Source organism: Vulpes lagopus, chromosome 15 (genome assembly GCF_018345385.1).
Source record: "Vulpes lagopus strain Blue_001 chromosome 15, ASM1834538v1, whole genome shotgun sequence".
Taxonomy (NCBI): Eukaryota; Metazoa; Chordata; class Mammalia; order Carnivora; family Canidae; genus Vulpes; species Vulpes lagopus.
Genome location: NC_054838.1, coordinates 18665344 through 18684005, shown reverse-complemented (window position 1 = coordinate 18684005; position 18662 = coordinate 18665344). Strand labels below are relative to the sequence as shown.

The 18662-nt window shown below is 41.8% G+C and overlaps 1 protein-coding gene across 7 annotated transcripts in view; it reads left to right on the top strand.

Moving 5' to 3' along the window:
* Window positions 1–18662, top strand: part of PPFIBP2 (PPFIA binding protein 2) — a 147103-nt gene that overhangs the window by 40876 nt on the left and 87565 nt on the right. For all 7 annotated transcript variants that reach the window (XR_005983897.1, XM_041730031.1, XM_041730028.1 and 4 more), the window contains exon 3: window positions 13667–13869. Coding sequence is in view for 6 of the 7 variants with exons in the window: in XM_041730031.1 (XP_041585965.1) it covers window positions 13667–13869 (203 nt within the window). In the remaining variant the exon portion in view is untranslated. The remainder of the gene's footprint in view (window positions 1–13666; window positions 13870–18662) is intronic.

Sequence of the window (18662 nt, the reverse complement as noted above, 5' to 3'; positions counted from 1 at the left end):
GGCCCAGGCGTTAGGCCATCAGGGAATTGGCAGGATGTAAGGGCAAACACCAGCTCAGATGCTCTCTTAACTCCGAGGTTTTGAGCTCTGAAGATTTCTGATAGTTCAGTTGCTTAAAAGAGTGTGTGTACATGGGTATTTTTAAAAATTTTGGGGTGTTCTTAGAGGGTTTTCTCTGTATGACTAGTCTGCCCCTGCCTGCCTTATTGCTACTCTAATGCTGTCACCTTCCTTGGCTCACTGTCCCCTTCTTCTATCTTCAGAGCCCCAACAGTGGCAGCTCAAGTCCTCAGGTCATGTCCCTTGGGACCCAGTCTTCTGCCTCCCTTTTCTTATTTAAGAATTCAACTGATTAACAATACAGGATAACTTCCTCATCTCAAAATTCTGGACCTTAATCACATCCATAAAGTCCCTTTCACTATGTGAGGTAACACATAGATGCCATGATTTAGGACATGGATATCTTTGGGGAGATACTATTCTGTCTACCACAATAATTGTTGAATAGCATCCCATTTTTCCCTTTCTTATTACTTTTTAAAAAAGATTTTATTCATTCATTCGTGAGAGACACAGAGAGAGAGAGAAAGAGATGCAGGTAGCGGGAACAGCAGGTTCCCCGTGGGGAGCCTGGTGTGGAACTCGATCCCAGGACCACACAATCATGCTCTGAGTCAAAGGTAGACACACTCAACCACTGAGCCACCCAGGTGTCCCTTCCTTCCTTCGTTTTAAACCAATTAAGGAATAGACAAAGGGGTCGGACAGAAAGAGACCAAAACAGTGGCTTTATCGTTAGTTGTACTGATTAGGCAAGTTAGCTTGAGCTGAGGCCACAATCAGGATCTTGAATACCAGACATCCTACACACACTTACACTGTAAATTGAATTGCAGACTACAGACCTCCACTCTGTAGAGGCAGAGCTGGTCTCAGAAACTTCCCTGGAAAAATCCAAGGATAATCAAATCCAAGGATAGGCAACTCTCAAGAGAGGCCCTTCTGTAAGCTCTCTGGCCAGAGATGTGTTCCTCCTTTGAGGAAAAGTTGCGTGAGGGGAGGCAGGGGCAAGGCCACAAATGTGGCCTTAGTGGCAGCCACCCTCCCCTCCCACAGAAATATGGAGACAGGAATAGGTCCCCCTAATAGCGATTCTGGAGTCTTGTTGAGACTTCCTGTGTGGCTGGAGTCGATGGTCTGTTTTCTTTTTTAGTCTGAATGGGACACACAATGTTACCTTGGTTTCACCTGTATAATGTAGTGATTCAACAAGTTTATGCATATGCTGTGTTCACCGCAGGTGTAGCTACCATCTGTTCCCAGACGTCTCCATTACAACATCATTGACTCTATTCTTTATGCTGAGCCTTTAAATATCCTGGTGACTTATACCATAACGGGAAGCCTGTATCTCCCCCTCCCCTTCTCCCATTTTGTCCATTTCCCCAACCCCCTTCCCTCTGGCAACCATCAGCTTGTTGTCTCTATTTATAGGTTTGGTTCTGCTTTTTGTTTCTTTGTTCATTTGTGTGTGTGTGGGGGGGGTTGTTTTTTTTGGGGGGTTTTTTTAGATTTTTTTAGATTCCACAGTAGAGTGAAATCATACAATATTTGTCTTTCTCAGTCTGATTTATTTCATTTAGCATAATACCCTCTAGGTCCATCCATGTTGTCCCAAATGGCACAATCTCGTCCTTTTTAATGAATTCATGTGATATTAATATATCACATTTTCCTTATCCATTCATTTATACCTGGACACTTGGGTTGCTTCCATATCTTGGCTATTGTAAATAATGTAATAAACACAGCAGTGCATATATCTTTTTTTTAATTTTTTAAAAAGATTTTATTTATTTATTCATGAGAGACATGGAGAAAGAGAGAGGCAGAGACACAGGCAGAGGGAGAAGCAGGCTCCATGCAGGGAGCCCGACGTGTGGGACTCGATCCCTGGACTCCAGGATCAGGCCCTGGGCTGAAGGCGGTGCTAAACCGCTGAGCCACCCGGGCTGCCCTAGTTCTTTGATATTATTAAGAGAGACATGCAGGAGACACACAAAGCATTATGACACTGAATGACTGAAATATCTTTAAAAAGACACAGTGAAGGACTCCATATATTAAAGCATTGGGTCCAACTATTAAAAACCCTGGACTCCAGGATCCCACCCTGGGCCGAAGGCAGGTGCTAAACTGCTGAGCCACCCAGGGATCCCCCTGCATATATCTTTTTAAGTAGTGTTTTTGTTTCTTTGGGTAAATACCCAGTGGTGGAATTATTGGATCATATGGTATTTCTATTTCTAATTTTTGGAGGAAACTCCATACTGTTTTCCACCATGACTATAGCAATTTATATTCCTGCCAACAGTGTATGGGGGTTTGTTTTTCTCTACATCCCCACCAACACTTGTTGTTTCTTGTCTTTTTTTTTTTTTTATTTTAGTCCCTCCAACATGTCTATGGGCAGTTTTGATGAAAATGCTTCACATGTGCTTCAACACAGTGTGCCACCTCTAGCTGATTGGGGCAGGGTTCTCTGTCCTTTGTTATTCTGATACATCACCATTTTATTTGTTATTTCCTTTTGGGTCTGCTTGATCTGTCATTTTCCAGGTTAGATGTCACTGTGTGCTATCTTATTTATACACCATGGGGTTTGGTTTTTAAAATTTGTGGTTAGGATTTGTGTGTCCAGGTTCATCAGTGAGAAGGCCTGGAATTCCCTGGGTGGTGCTCAGGACTGCTGAGTTCTATGTACGGTTCCCATCTACGGGCTGTGCTGGCAGGTTCTTCTTATTGAGTATGCTGGGAGCAGTCCCTAACCACACTTAAACAAAATAGAGTACAATTATTCAGTTCTTGAAGGTTTGACAGAACTAACTTGTGAAAACATTTGGCCTGATACATTTTTTTTAAGATTTTTTTAAATTTATTCATGAGAGACACAGAGAGAGACAGAGACATAGGCAGAGGGAGAGGCAGGCTCCCTGTGGGGAACCCAATGCAGGACTCGATCCCAGGACCCTGGGATCAGGGCCTGAGCTGAAGGTAGACCCTGAACCACTGAGCCACCCAGGTGCTCCTGGCCTGATATTTTCTTTGAAAAAAATTTTAAGTTATGGTTCAGATGTTTCAAATGACAATTTAAATAGTTTTTTACAGGACTATTCAGGTGATTTTTTTGTTTTTATTGTTTTATCCAGTGATTTTGTGTATGAGTGTGTGACTGTTTTTAATAGTTGGACCCAATGCTTTAATATATGGAGTCCTTTGCTGTGTCTTTTAAAATATATTTCAGTCATTCAGTGTCATAATGTTTTGTGTGTCTCCTGCATATCTCTCTCAAGAATATCAAAGAACTAGGGCAGCCCGGGTGGCTCAGGGGTTTAGCGCCGCCGCCTTCAGCCCAGGGCCTGATCCTGGACCTGGGATCGAGTCCCACGTCGGGCTCCCTACATGGAGCCTGCTTCTCCCTCTGCCTGTGTCTCTGCCTCTCTGTTTCTCATGAATAAATAAATAAAATCTTAAAAAAAAAAAAAAGAACTAGATTTTTTTCTATTCAAATTTTTTAGTTTAAATAGGTGAATTTAATGCATTTATAATTAACAGGTATACAGATGTGTTAATACTTATGTCTCTGTTTTAACTTTTTTTTTAACTTATTTTTGGTTTTGCCTTACTGGCCTCTCTTGTCTTTAATCTCTGTTGAAAAGTTCAATATCTATTTCTAGTCTTTTAATGCTCATGTTTCTATTTTCAACTTGCCTCCTTACCATGAAGGCTAAAGATAAGTATCTTTAAAGAAGGGGAATTCTTCATCATTAATACCTGACTCTCAGAATGCCTTGATTTCTACCATTGCCCCATTGTCCACATTATTTTTGCATAGGATTTTAGTATCTTCTTGATCCATATCCTTCAAATTACTGTGACTTTTAATTGACAGTATTTATTTTGTTTAACAAAAAATTTTAACAACTTCTCCAACATAATTGGTTGTTCCATCCCACACCTTTTTGTTTGGTGCAATTTCCTTCTTCATGAAGTAGATCCTTTAAAATTCCATCAGTCCATTGCATGAGTCGCCATCTGAAAAATGTCCTTATTTTATTCTTAATCTTGAGTAACAGCTTCTCTTGTGCAGGTTACAGGTTGTAAATGATATATTGTGGTCATTGGGATTTATTGCCCGTGAGAAATCTCTTGACAAAGTAACTGTAGAATATCTCTGTCTTTTATCTCTAGTTGCTTTTAAACTTCCTCTTTATCTTTGGTGTTCTTGAGTTTCACCGTGTGGTTTCTGGGGTGGGTGAGTTTTGATATGTCTCCTTTTGGGGATTCAGTGTGTGTCTTCAAAATGAGACAACTCAAATTTTCAACTGTGAAAAATCCATAGTGGTTTTCTGTTTGTTGCCTCTGGTTCGCTCTGTATGCCATCTCTTTCCACCTTCCACTCCCATAATTCTCTTGTCTGTTCTTCAACCTGTCACTTAGAAATAAAGTGTTGCATTCTTTGTTTTGCTTTCCACTCATTTCTTTTTCAAATTTTCCTGTTCTTTCTCGTGCCTTTTCTTATTCTTTCATTAAGGTTTTTATTTCTTCCTTTTCCCCTTTAATGATGTAAGACATATTGTATATGCTCCAATAGACAAGCATTCCAAAATAGACAAATACCCACTCCTATTAATTGGTTGGTTTAGACTCATGTGTATTTATGAGTACTCATGTAAAATACATTTATTAATTTCTTGTCTCAGCACATTTTTTTATTTTTATTTTTTTTATAAATTTATTTTTATTGGTGTTCAATTGCCAACATATAGAATAATACCCAGTGCTCATCCCATCAAGTGCCCCCCTCAGTGCCCATCACCCATTCACCCCCACCCCCCGCCCACCTCCCCTTCCACCACCCCTAGTTCGTTTCCCAGAGTTAGGAGTCTCTCATGTTCTGTCTCCCTCCCTGATATTTCCCACTCATTTTTTCTTCTTTCCCCTTTATTCCCTTTCACTATTTTTTATATTCCCCAAATGAATGAGACCATATAATGTTTGTCCCTCTCCGATTGACTTATTTCACTCAGCATAATACCCTCCAGTTCCATCCACGTCAAAGCAAATGGTGGGTATTTGTCATTTCTAATGGCTGAGTAATATTCCATTGTATACATAGACCACATCTTCTTTATCCATTCGTCTTTCGATGGACACTGAGGCTTCTTCAACAGTTTGGCTCTTGTGGACATTGCTGCTATAAACATCGGGGTGCAGGTGTCCCGGCGTTTCATTGCCTCTGTATCTTTGGGGTAAATCCCCAGCAGTGCAATTGCTGGGTCGTAGGGCAGGTCTATTTTTAACTCTTTGAGGAACCTCCACACAGTTTTCCAGAGTGGCTGCACCAGTTCACATTCCCACCAACGGTGCAGGAGGGTTCCCCTTTCTCCACATCCTCTCCAACATTTGTGGTTTCCTGTTTTGTTAATTTTCCCCATTCTCACTGGTGTGAGGTGGGATCTCATTGTGGTTTTGATTTGTATTTCCCTGATAGCAAGTGATACGGAGCATTTTCTCATGTGCTTGTGTCTCAGCACATTTTTAACAGTTTTATTCAAGCATTATGTTTATCTCCGAAATGCTATTTCTATCATTATGAATGCTACCTTTTGAATACTTTTAGCATTCCAGAGCAGTTGTAGAGCGTTTGGGGATGTTGATAAAATGTAAGTCCATGTTTGTAGGGCCAAGATAGGACATAAGAGTCTGCATTTCCACTGAGCTCCCGAGTGCTGCTGCTGCTGCTGATGTGTGCCACACTTTTAAGTGGCAGAGGCTTAGAAAACATTATTTTAAAGTTGTTTTAAATAAAGCACTTTTAAAATTCATATATGATATCGTCATCAGATATTTCATCTTATGCCCAAGAACCACCATTTAAATGATTAAAGATCATTTAGAACAATTTTAGTTCCAATATAGTTAACATACAGTATTATATTAGTTTCAAATGTACAATAATAGTGATTCGACACTTCCATACATCACCTGGTGCTCATCATGATAAGTGTACTCTTAATCCCCACCACCTGTTTTACCCATTCCTTTCCCCCATCCCTTCCCCCACCCCCACCTCCCCTCTGGTAACCACTGGGTTGTTCTCTATAGTTAAGTCTTTTTTTTTTTTTTTTGGTTTGTCTCTTCTTTGTTTCTTTTGTTTCTTAAATTCCACATATTAATGAAATCATATGGTATTGGTCTTTCTCTGAATGACGTATTTCACTTAGCACTATACTTTTTAGATATATCCATGTTGTTGTAAATGGTAAGATTCCATTATTTTCTTCTTTTTTGTGGCTGAGTAATATATCATTATATTGATCTCACATTTTCTTTATCCATTCATCTGTTGATGGACACTGGGGCTCTTTCCATAATTTGGCTATTGCAAATAATGCTGCAAAAAACATAAGAATGCATATGTCTTTTTGAATTAGTTTTTCATAGTCTTTGGGCAAATACCCAGTAGTGGAATTACTGGATCCTATGGTAATTCTATTTTCAATTTTTCAGAGAGCCTCCATACTGTTTCCCACAGTTGCTGTCCCTGTGGGTCAATGCCTGAAGGTTCCTTTTTCTCCATATCCTTGCTAATACTTGCTGGTTCTTGTGTTTTTCAATTTAACCATTCTGACCAGTGTGAGGTGTCATCTCATTGTGGTTTTGATTTGCATTTCCCTGATGATGTTTGATGTTGAACATCTTTTTGTGTGTCTATTGGCCATCTGGATGTCTTTGAAGAAATGTCCGTTCATGTCTTCTGCCCATTTTTAATTGGATTATTTGGGATTTTTGGTGTTAAGTTATAGAAGTTTTTTATATATGGATACTAACCCTCTATTGGATATGTCATTTGCATATATCTTCTTCCATTAAGTAGGTTGTCTTTTAGTTCTGTTGACTGTTTTCTTTGCTGTGCAGAAGCTTTTTATTTTGATGTAGTCCCGATAGTTTATTTTTCCTTTTGTTTCCCTTGCCTCAGGAGACATATCTAGAAAACTGTTGCCATGGTCGATGTCAAAGAGGTTAACTGCCTGCGTTCTCTAGGATTTTTATGGTTTCAGGCCTCACATTTAGGTCTTTAATCCATTTTGAGTTTATTTTTGTATATGGTGTAAGAAAGTGGTCCAGTTTCATTCTTCTGCATGTAGCTGTCCGGTTTTCCCAGCACCATTTGTTGAAGAGACTGTCTTCCCATTGTATATTCTTATCTCCTTTGTCAAAAACCAATTGGCCATTTAATCATGTGTTTATTTCTGGGCTCTCTATTCTGTCCTATTGGTTTATGTGTCTATTTTAGTGCCAGTACCATTACTGTTTTGATTACTACAGCTGTGTAGTATAACTTGAAGTCTGGGATTGTGGTACTTCCAGCTTTGTTCTTTTTCAAGATCACTTTGGCTATTCAAGGTCTTTTGTGGTTCCATACAAATATTTTAGGATTATTCTAGTTCTGTGAAAAAAGCTACTGGTATTTTGATAGGGATTACATTAAATCTCTAGATTGCTTCGGGTAGTATGGACATTTTCACAATATTTGTTCTTCCAATCCATGAGCATGGAATGCCTTTCCATTTCTTTGTGTTGTCTTCAATTTTTTTCATCAATGCTCTGTAGTTTTGAGAATACAGATCTTTCACCTCCTTGGATAAGTTATGCATTTTATTTCAAATTTTTTGGTGCAGTTTTAAATATGATTGTCTTCTTAATTTCTCTATCTGTTTCATTATGAATGTATAGAAATGCAACAGGTTTCTGTATATTGATATTGTATCCTGCAATCTTACTATATTCACTTATCACTTATTCTAGTGGTTTTTTTGTGGAGTTTTTATGATTTTTCTATATAGTATTATACTATCTGCAAATAGGAGAGTTTTACTTATTACTAATTTGAATTCCTTGATTTCTTTTTGTTGTCTGATTGCTGTGGCTAGGACTTCCAGTACTATGTTGAATAAAAGTGGCGAGGGTAGATGTCTCTGTCTGTTTCCTGATCTTAGGGGAAAAGCTCTCAGTTTTTCACGATTGGGTATGATGTATGGCCTTTATTATGTTGAGGTATATTCCTTCTAAACCTACTCTATTGAGGGTTATCATGAATGGATGTTGTACTTAGTAGAATGCTTTTTCAGCATTTTTGAGATGATCATAAGATTTTTATCCTTTCTCTTACTGATGTATCACATGTGATGTGATGTATGTAATGTTAATTTGTGAACATTGAACCAGCCTTACATCCTAGGAATATATCCCATTTGATCATGGTGAATGATTTTTTAAAATATATTGTTAGATTTGGTTTCCTAATTTTTTTTTTTTTTTTTTTGAGGACTTTTGCATCTCTCAGAGATATTGGCCTGTAGTTCTCTTTTTTTGTAGTGTCTCTATCTGGTTTCAGTATCAGGGTAATACTGACCTCATAGGATGAATTTGGAAGCTTTTTTCCTCTTTTATTTTTTTTTGGAGTAGTTTGAGAAGAATAGGTATTAATTTTAATTAATTTTAATTAATTTTGGTAGAATTTACCCATGAAGCCATCTGGTCCTGGACTTTTGCTTGTAGAGAGTTTTGTTGTTGTTGTTGCTGAGAGCGTTTTTGATTACTGATTCAGTTTCATTACTGGTAATCAGTCTGTTCAAATTTTCTATTTATTCCTGATTCAGGTTTTGGAGGTTATATGTTCCTAGGAATTTATCTATTTCTTCTAGGTTGTCCAGTTTGGTGGCATACGATTTTTCATAATATGCTCTTATAATCCTTTGTATTTCCCTGTGTCGGTTGATATTTCTCCTCTTTCATTTCTGATTTTGAGTCCTTCTCTCTCTCTGTCTCTCACTCTCTCTCTCTCTCTCTCTCTCTCTTTTGATGGGTCTGGCTAAATAAAGGTTTATTAATATTATTGATCTTCTCAAAGAACCAGTTCCTGATTTCATTGTTCTATTCTATTGCTCTATTGGTTTTTTAGTTTCTATTTTGTCTATTTCTGCTCTAATCTTATTATTTACTTCCTTCTACTGGGTTTGCATTTTGTTTGTTGTTGTTCTTTGACTCCTTTAGGTGTAAGATTAGGTTGTTTATTTTTAAAAAAAGATTTATTTATTTATTTGTGATAGGGGGCACTAGTGAGCACAAGTGGGGAGAGGGGCAGAGGGAGGGAGAGAAGCAGGCTCTCCTCTGCTGAGCAGGGAGCCTGTCACAGGGTTAGATCTCAGGATCCTGGGATAAGACCTGAGCTGAAGATAGACACTTAACTGACTGAGCCACCCAGGTATCCCAATTAGATTGTTTGAGATTTTTCTTGCTTCTTGAAATAGGCCTGTATTGCTATAAACTTCCCTCTTAGAACAACTTTTGCTGCATCCCAAAGATTGTGGACTATTGTATTGTCATTTGTCTCCATGTCTTTTTAAATTTCCTCTTTGAGTTCTTGGTTGACCCATTCATGGTTTAGTAGCATGTTATTTAATCTCCATGTATTTGTGTTTCTTCTCAGACCTTTTCTTGCGGTTGATTTCTAGTTTCAGAGTGTTGCAGTTGGCAAAGATGCCTGGTATGACTTCAGTGCTTTTAAATTTGTTGAGACTTGTTTTGTGACCTAATAAGTGATCTATTCTGGAAAATGTTCCATATGCACTTGAAAAGAATGTGTATGCTGCTGTTTTAAGATGGAATGTTCTGAATATACGTTAGTTCCATCTGGTCCAAGATGTCATTCAGAGTCAGTGTTTCCTTGATGATTTAGCCATTGATGTAAGTAGGGTGTTAACATCCTCTATTATTATTATATTACTCTCAATTACTCCCTTTATGTTTGCTATTAGCTGCTTTGTGTATTTGGGCACTCTCATGTTGAGTGCATAAATATTTACAACTGTTATATGGTCTTGTTGGATTGATCCCTTAATTATTATAATGTCCTTCTTTTTCTCTTGTTACAGTCTTTGTTTGTTTGTTTCAGTCTTTGTTTTAAAGTCCATTTTCCCCAACATAAGTATCACTACCAAGGCTTTCTTTTCACTTCCGTTTGCATCATAAATGCTTTTGTATCCCACACTTTCAATCTGCATGTGTCTGTAGGTCTAAAATGAGTCTCCTGTAGGCAGCATATAGATGGATCTTGTTTTTTATCCATTCCGTCACCCTATGTCTTTTGTTTGGAGTGTTTAGTCCATTTATATTCAAAGTAATTATTGTTTGGTATGTACTTATTGCCATTTTGTTACCTGTTTTTGTGGTTGTTTTTGTAATTCATCTCTGTCCTTTATTTTCTTGTTCTTTTCTCACAGTTTGCTGGCTTTCTTTGCTAATATACTTGGATTCTTTTTATTTTTTGCATATCTGTTAGCAGTGTTTGTGATTAACATCTCACGTATATGTAACACTGTCTGTACTAGGTTTTTTTTTTTTTTTAAGATTTTATTTATTTATTCATGAAAGACAGAGAGAGAGGCAGAGACACAGGCAGAGGGAGAAGCAGGCTCCATTCAGAGTGCCTGATGTGGGACTCGATCCTGGGACTCCAGGATCACGCCCTGGGCTGAAGACAGGCGCTAAACCGTTGAGCCACCCAGGCATCCCAAGTCTGTACTAAGTTGATGGCCGATTAAGTTCAAACCTATTAAAAGATCATTTTTTTTAAAGTTTATCTTTCATATAAGTATTTCTGAACTGTAAAATATGTACTTCGTATAAGTGAAGATAGGACTGTTTGTTCCTGCCTAAAAGATCAGTAGCTTGAAACAGCAAAGTTTGTTTCTTGTTCATATTCTAAGTTTCCCCTAGATCTACTGGGAGCTCTGGGCCCTGGCATCATCACTCTTGGACATGGGCTGGTTCAGCCTCCACCATTGCCAGAGGCCAGAGCAGGTAGAAAAGATGAGGAATTATGTATGTACTGTTTCTTAAAGACTTTCATTTTTATTGGCCAAAGGAAGTCATGTGGCCTTAAGTAACTTCAAGGGTCAAATGCATAGTCCCACACTATGAGCTCAAGTAGAGGAGAACCAAAGCATATATAAATAACCCTAATTATTACCTCCTACCTACTTCCTTGCTTTTGAAAGTGATCATTAAAAGGCTTTCAGTAAAATCCTGTGCTTGCATTTTATGTGGTCTTATTTCCTCTAACAATTCCTAAATCTGTATTACGCCTTAGTTTTGTATCCTTAAAATAAAGATTCCCAGGTGACCTCCCTAAACATCAAATTTTAGTATTGGCTGTGGTGATTTGCTGGTGCACTGGTTTCAACTTAGGCTGTACATTAAAATCATCTGGGGAGCTTTTTTTTTCCTCCCAGGTCACACCTCAGACCAATTAGAACATCTGGAGGTGGGACCCAAGCATCTGTAGTTTGTAAAATTCAATATGCATATAAAATTGAAACCTTTTGTGCTAATCTGTCTTCCTCAAAGAGTGCTTTGTTGTTCAAAATAAAGTACCAGAGTGCCCCCAGAGAGAAACAGTTTTATTAGGGTTTGAATATAAGGTGAATTACTCAATTACTCTTTTCTGAGAAGTAATTTGGGGAACAACACCTTGTCTCTTTTATGTTTTGTGTTAGATGTTATGTTACCGTCTCTATTATCTTGTTCCTTTATCCTCAAATATGAGGGCATTCATTTTCTTCTTTGTTGTATCTGGTAGTTCTATTTTGATTTGTTTCCCTCCGTGGTGGTAATTTTTCTATAGGAGGTAATCATCTGAAGGGAATATGTGGCGTATTGAATATTCTGGGTGATTTTTGCCTTTGCTAGTGCTGGGCCCTGGGAGTTTCACCATTCTGGACTATTTTGTGAGCCTATGTGTTGATGTAAATTGAAAAAAAAAAGGATGTAAGTATTTTATGTATACATACAACACATGCAAATATAGACACAGATACACATGTGTATACACACACACACACACACACACACACACACACACCTTGAACAGTAGAGAAGCATTCTGAGGCTTTAGGGCAGGGAGGGGCCCAGAGAAAGAAGAGACTTGTCCAACACCAGAGTGACATAAAGTTAATGAAAATCTCAGTCTTCCACCTACTCCTGGCCTGACTTATCCTCCATATTAAGAAGGTGTGTGTGTGTTGAAGCATGTCCAGGATGGCCAGGGATTACTCAGCATTTGCTTGAAGACTTGAGGGAGTGGGGGGGGGGGGGGGGGGGGGGCGGGTGGTGGTGTTTTGCTCTATTTCAATCCATTTCCTTCCCTGTTGGCTATGGCCTTCTCTAGTCAAATCTCCATTGGATTTCTAGGGCCCAGAAACTGCTGAGCACACCCAAGTGTGGGTAATGGGCAGTTTCCCAGCTCCCTAGAGCCATGGGCTTGTTTGTGGATTGTGACCCACAATTCCCTGTATCCTGTGCTTTCAGAAAGCAAACCAGCAATCAAATAGTAATTGTTTCCTTCTGTGTGGATTTTTCCTTGTGAAGACTGCCGTGGCAACTAGAAAGCTGGCTCTTAGAAGGGTGGAGGGACCTAGATTTAGACGTCAAGGCCGCTGGGTAGCTGTGGATGCGGTGGCTCTATTGCCCACATTTTCCAGCAGAGCCCTAATTCCTGTTGGCCTTATAAACAATCCACATGCCCTAGAAATTCCGCCCCAGACACCATATTTTCTACGGTGTGTTTTATTGCTGATGGAAGCACAGAAATCCTTTGTCAGACTGTCACCCCAGTTTTTGATCTAAAAAACAGACCACTCTGTTTATGCAAAGAAGACTTTTTGTTTGTTTGTTTGTTTAAATGGTGAGGTTCAGAAAGGCAAAAAAAAAAAAAAAAAAAATGGTCTTGGGACACTTGGAATTAGAGCTGACCCAATCCATGCTCTCTTCCTCATGGCCGTTCCTCCAAGTGTGGGTGCAGATAGATGCCCCTTCAGCAATCTGTGGGGCAGGGCCGTGATGCCAGGGAGTCAGCCCACCATGGCAGGGACCCTGGCCGCAGAGCTTTACAGCCCGAGACCAAGGGGGGCGCGGATGAGATGTGGATTGCACAAGTAGCTAAGACAGCTGTAAAGTGTGAGTGCATAGTAGAGATTGCCCCAAGTGGGAAGAGCCAGAAAGATTCCAGCTCACTAGAACCCCTCACCTGAGCTGGCATGGCGTCACACTGTGTCCCTTGGTGACACCGTATCGTGGGGCCAGCCCCAGCCCAGAGTCAGAAACTGCTATGGAAGGAGAGCAGAGGAATGCACACACAGGCAGGGGAGGCCTGTCGGCTGCCGTCCACGCAGACAGCCCTACCACATTGACCTCAAGTTAGGAGTCTAAAGGCAGAAGAATGGCAGCCCGTTGTTTTGGCTCATGCTAAGGCCTGGCCATGTTCTCCCGGTTGTCTAGGGGGTGTGAGCTTCTGAGATTCAGTCTCGCCGGACAGGTCGTCCACCTGGTTCCCGTCTCTTCCTGTCACGCCCAGTCCAGGATTAAAGATGGCTTCTGCTCAGTTTGCTTTGTGAATGGTTCTGCTGAGGCAGAAGTGGTTTTCTGGGCTTCCGATCCTTCTCTTTTGCCTGTCGCCTCTCTTTGCTCTTTGTCAGTTCCTTGCCCATGGCATCCACCTTTCTTACCAAGGTTCCCCCCTCCCCCCCTCTCGTTCCAGGCACTAAAACAGGTACAGAGAACAGTGATGGTAGCTGTGAGCCTGCTCTGGCCTCCCCGGCCTCCCACGCCAACGCCTTCCCCGTGCTCCATCTCGTTGAGGACTTGAGACTGGCCCTGGAGATGCTGGAGCATCCTCAGGAGAGAGCAGCCCTCCTGAGCCAGATCCCGGGCCCCACAGCCGCCTACATCAAGGAGAGCTTGGTGAGTGGGCCCGTGGCCTGTTCGGGACTCCACTGGGGAACACAACCACATAACTGCGGGGCTTACGGAATGCCACGCTGCCTGGGACCATTACCTCATCTGTGCACCTTCCAGCCTCTTCTCACTTCCCATCTGGCTTTGGTCAGCCCCCCGCTGTGTGGTCCTTCCCAGCAGGAGGGGAGAGCCCAGGCAAGCAGCTTAAAGTTGTCTGGTCAGCCAGCCTGCCTGTGCACTCCCGTCACGTTCTCTGAGAAGGGAGACATCAGGGCCGGAGGAGAGCAAGCAGGAGAGTTTTCCCCAGCAGGATGACGAGTACAACTTGCCAGATTATAATCCCGAGGTGGGGTCTCTATACTGTACCCCCTTTTTCTTACAACAGCAAGTCACCTCACCCATCCCTTCACAGCTGCTCCTGTATGTTCTGTCCTGAGGGCAGGATGCAGGCTTCCTGACTCCCCTCCTGCCCTCTCCAGATCAAGGCTGCACACCTGCCAGCCTCCGAGGGAAGCCGATGAGGAACCAGAGCTGGAACTACATGGCTTTGGTTACCTGTCTCCTTCCCCGTGGGCACGCTGGTCAACTTCAAGAGCCTAGTGAGATTGATTCAGGAATGGGGTAGCCGAGGAGCTTGCCCACTGAGGAGGTGTGTAAAATGCAGCCGTTCCAGGGCAGGAGGGGGGAAACTGGGAAAGCTTGGGGAGGGAGCATGTGATTGCCTAAGCTGATTTTGAGGATGAAAGCCAAAATGCAGTCTTCTAAAGCTAGAGTCCTGCAGACTGATCCCAAATGGGAAAGTACCCACAGAGGTGGGATGGCATAATGGGACCACTAAACTAGGAGTTCGAGGTTGAATGTTAGAGACTAAGGAGGCTGAGACGCTCCTGTCCAGAGGCCAAGTCACTTGTGATTAGGCAGGTTACATCCTGGATGTCCTAGCTGACTCTGTTCAAGAGTTCTCCGTCAATACGGTTTTATTTATTTTTATTTTTTTCAATACGGTTTTATACTCACACTGTCCTCTGAACACTGAAGAATTCATTATATTCATGTGTGTTACTCAGTATTTTCAGCGTGTAGGCTGCTCGTCTCGTGTTCTGAATGTACCTGTGCCAGCGTGGCAGGGAGAGTCCTGGCCTCCCAAGACATCTATGTGCCAGTTGCCAGAACCAAGCGCCTTACTTTGGCAAAAGGGAAGGTAGCAGATGGAATTAAGGTTGCTAATCAGAGTTTAAAGAGGAAGAGCACCTGGTGTGGATTGTCCAGGTGGGCCCAGTGTAGGTCACTGGTGTCCTTATAAGTAAGTGGAAGGAGGCAGCCGAAGGGTTGGTGTGGGAGCGAGGTGAGTCTGCTTTTGCAGATGGAAACAAGAGCCTAGAGACGCAGGCAGGGGCTGGGCAGCTAGCAAGGTGGCCCTCTCCTAGAGCTTCCAGCAGGGAAAGTCGTCCTACCAGCACCTTGGCAAGACCCGCTTGAGACTTCTGACCTCCAGAGCTGCAAGACAGTACGTTTGCCTTATTAGAAGCCACCAGGGGGCAGCCCCGGTGGCTCAGTGGTTTAGCGCCGCCTTCGGCCCAGGGCGGGATCCTGGAGGCCCGATCTAGTCCCACGCCGGGCTCCCTGCACGGAGCCTGCTTCTCCCTCTGCCTGTGTCTCTGCCTCTCTCTCTGCATCTCTCTGTGTCTCTCATCTTAAAAAAAAAAAAAAAAATCTTAAAAAAAAAAAATAGAAGCCACAAGGTTTGTAGTAACTTGTGGAGGTCGCAGTAGGGAATACAGCCAGATGCTCCCTAGAGAAGGGTAGGGAAGCCCGCGGGATGGGTCTCTGGTGGGCCTGTTACCTTCTAGGTTTGAAAACCTCCTTATGTCGCTCCCAAATGAAGACAGTACTTGGTGGTCTCTTAGACTTGTACCACTACCGAGCAGAAGGCCACATCCGCCCCTCCCCACCCACCCTTTCAAACTTGACGTCGGGGTTCACAGGGGGGCCTTAGGCTTTTCGTTCTCTGTCCCATCCCAGGGCAGAAGGCTCTGTGTCTCCCTCAAGTTCTGTCAGGAATTCTGGCTGTTTCCATACTTCCAGCTCTACGAGGCTCACTCCAGTCTGCTCTGACCATCTTCGGCCCACCTGTGTATACAGCTGAGCTTTCCAAGGCCCACCTTACCCCCCACCCCTGGGGGGACACCCATCCCTCCCTCCATTCCTGCTAGTCTGACTCCAGCTGCTGTGTTTAAGGGGAACTCTGTGATGCCTCAAGAGGATTACTGGGTCCATGGCCCCTCCATCTGAAACCCTTGGGCCCAGATGTATTTTAAAACTCAGAACTTCTTAAACTTCAGGAAGGTGAGACTGTGCATTTTACTGTATAACATATTCTCTAGCTAGCAGATATGGAACAGGAAAGCATTGTCCTTTCTTCAGCAAAACTTACGAATACCCACATGAAGTGGGATAAAGAAAGACTCAAATACTCCCCTACCCGTTCAGGTCCGGTTAGGCTGCCAGATAAGTTTGGCACCAACATTATTTTCCAAAACAAGACCTTTTGGTTTTCAGAGCTTTGAGGGTTTCAAAACTACAGGTAAGGGATGATGAGCTTCTATGTGGAGTGTTTCAGTGTAGAAAACAAAAACCAAATGTTGGCTGTCGGATGTTCCTACTCCCAACATCCTCCAGCCAGAAGTCTCCTAAAGTCACTTGTTGATGCTCTCTGTCCTTGGGCTGGCCTGTCACCATGTGCCAGGGGCCTGTTGGAAGCTCCCACCCCGAGCCTCCTCCACTGTTCCCTGAATCCTTGCCCCAGGCTGCAGAGCAGTTCAGCATCTCGTATTAAATGTCCCCTCTCAGCTTGCTCAGGACACTTATCACATAACCAAGAGATTCACCGAGGCAGCCTCCCCAGTGAAAGCCCGGTCTGCCCAGAGTACGGAAAACAGCTCATGGATTTATCCTTCGCTATATAGTTTACAGTGATTACGTACTTCTTCCTTGTATGGACATGCCTGAATCTATGTGACCATTTCTCTAAATACTGACATTTAGGTTCTTCTAAATCTTTCACTAATATAGTTTTGCTGCAGAGAATGTCCAGGAAGATTTGTCTTTAGATATTTCCTTGAGGTAGGGTCCCAAAGGTAGAACCAAAGTAGAGTTAACAGGCAAAACGCAGGATACGCCGTTAAACTAGAGTTTTAGATAAGCGATGGATAGTTCTAAAGAAGTGTGTCCCATGCAGTTTGCTTCATCTGGCAACTCGAATCCAAGGGCATTAATATCTTAAGGCTTTAAGACATGTTTTCCAAACCAGTTCTCAGGAAAATTTGACTCATTAATATTTTCGTTGGCAGGGTTTGAGGTACATCCTAATCAACAACCATCACTAAGATTAAAAAAACAGCTTTACTGATTTCTTAGGAAAAAATGTCTCTTTACCACTTTTGCATTTCTTTGCCTAGTAGAAGGCTAAACATTTTTTTGGAATTACTATTTTTCTGTATGGTCTCCAAAGTTTTGATCTCTACCTCTACCTGGAAAAAAAAAATTTATTTTCCTTTTATACATAGCTATATCCACAGCATTGGCCTAATGTATGTAACTTATAAAACCTAGCCCTAAATACAGATTTTTAAGGATCAGGTTAAAAAATGGCACTAATGTGTTCTTCCCACACACCTTGGAGGTTACCTCGGGCATGCCTACCGCACCCTGTTCATATTCTATGCCCTTCTCTCCCCTGCCAGTTAGGATTTTAGTGCTTTTCTTAGAAATTGAAACTTTTTATTTTATTTATTTAAAAGATTTTATTTATTATTCATCAGAGGCACACAGAGAGAGAGGTAGAGACACAGGCAGAGGAAGAAGCAGGCTCCATGCAGGGAGCCCAGTGCAGGACTCGATCCCGGGTCTCCAGGATCACGCCCTGGGCCGAAAACCGCTAAACCGCTGAGCCACCCAGGCTGCTCAACGTTGAACCTTTTTAAAGCCTTTTGCTTTATGTGTGGCATTTTCCTCATTTTGTTTTTAAATTCTGTTTGTGTTGCTTTTTTGAGACAGAACTTTAGGATTGTAATTAACTCTCCTGTTTGGGTTTCTTGTTTTCCTTTTATCTCTGGAAGGGCCCTTTTTTAACCTCTGATTAAATAATATCCACCTGTATCTTCTCCAGTAAGTTTATGATTTGATTGATATCTTATGATAACCTTGGATTCACCTGCAATGTTTCTAAGTGTGTGGCGTGAAATCTGAATCTAACGTCTATGACTTACTAAAAAAGGATTCTTAAATATTTTTGGTCCAAAGGCAGTTGACATGATTGTTTCTTTTTCAAGACGTGTTGCAGAAAACCACCTATATTAAGATTTGTAGATCTGTTTGGAGGTTCTTTATGGTGGTTGGGGGGGTGGGGAATGCCTGCCTTTGGAGGAGGTTTCCTGAAAGTTGTTGCATTCAGAGTCTTTTAGATTAATTATGGCCATCAGCAACCTATGAATGGTGTACTTTTAGAGTGGGTCAAAAGTTCATATAAACATTCCAGGATACGACAGGATGTTAAGTTTTGATTCTGGACAGAGACAGCCTGTCTGTATATTGGTTCTTGCAGACATAATCTGGGGGCATACACGTTTCATAGTAGGTCGTACCTATACGGAAATGGAGTCCAAAGTAGTGAACAAATCTACCGGTACTTTTTAGATTGGTTTTAGCTTGGTGCTTTTAGTTAAAGATTTTGGCATGAAAATTATGGTCTGTGGACCAGCAAGCTTGCCATTTCCTGCTAGTTTGTTTGCTACTTGGTG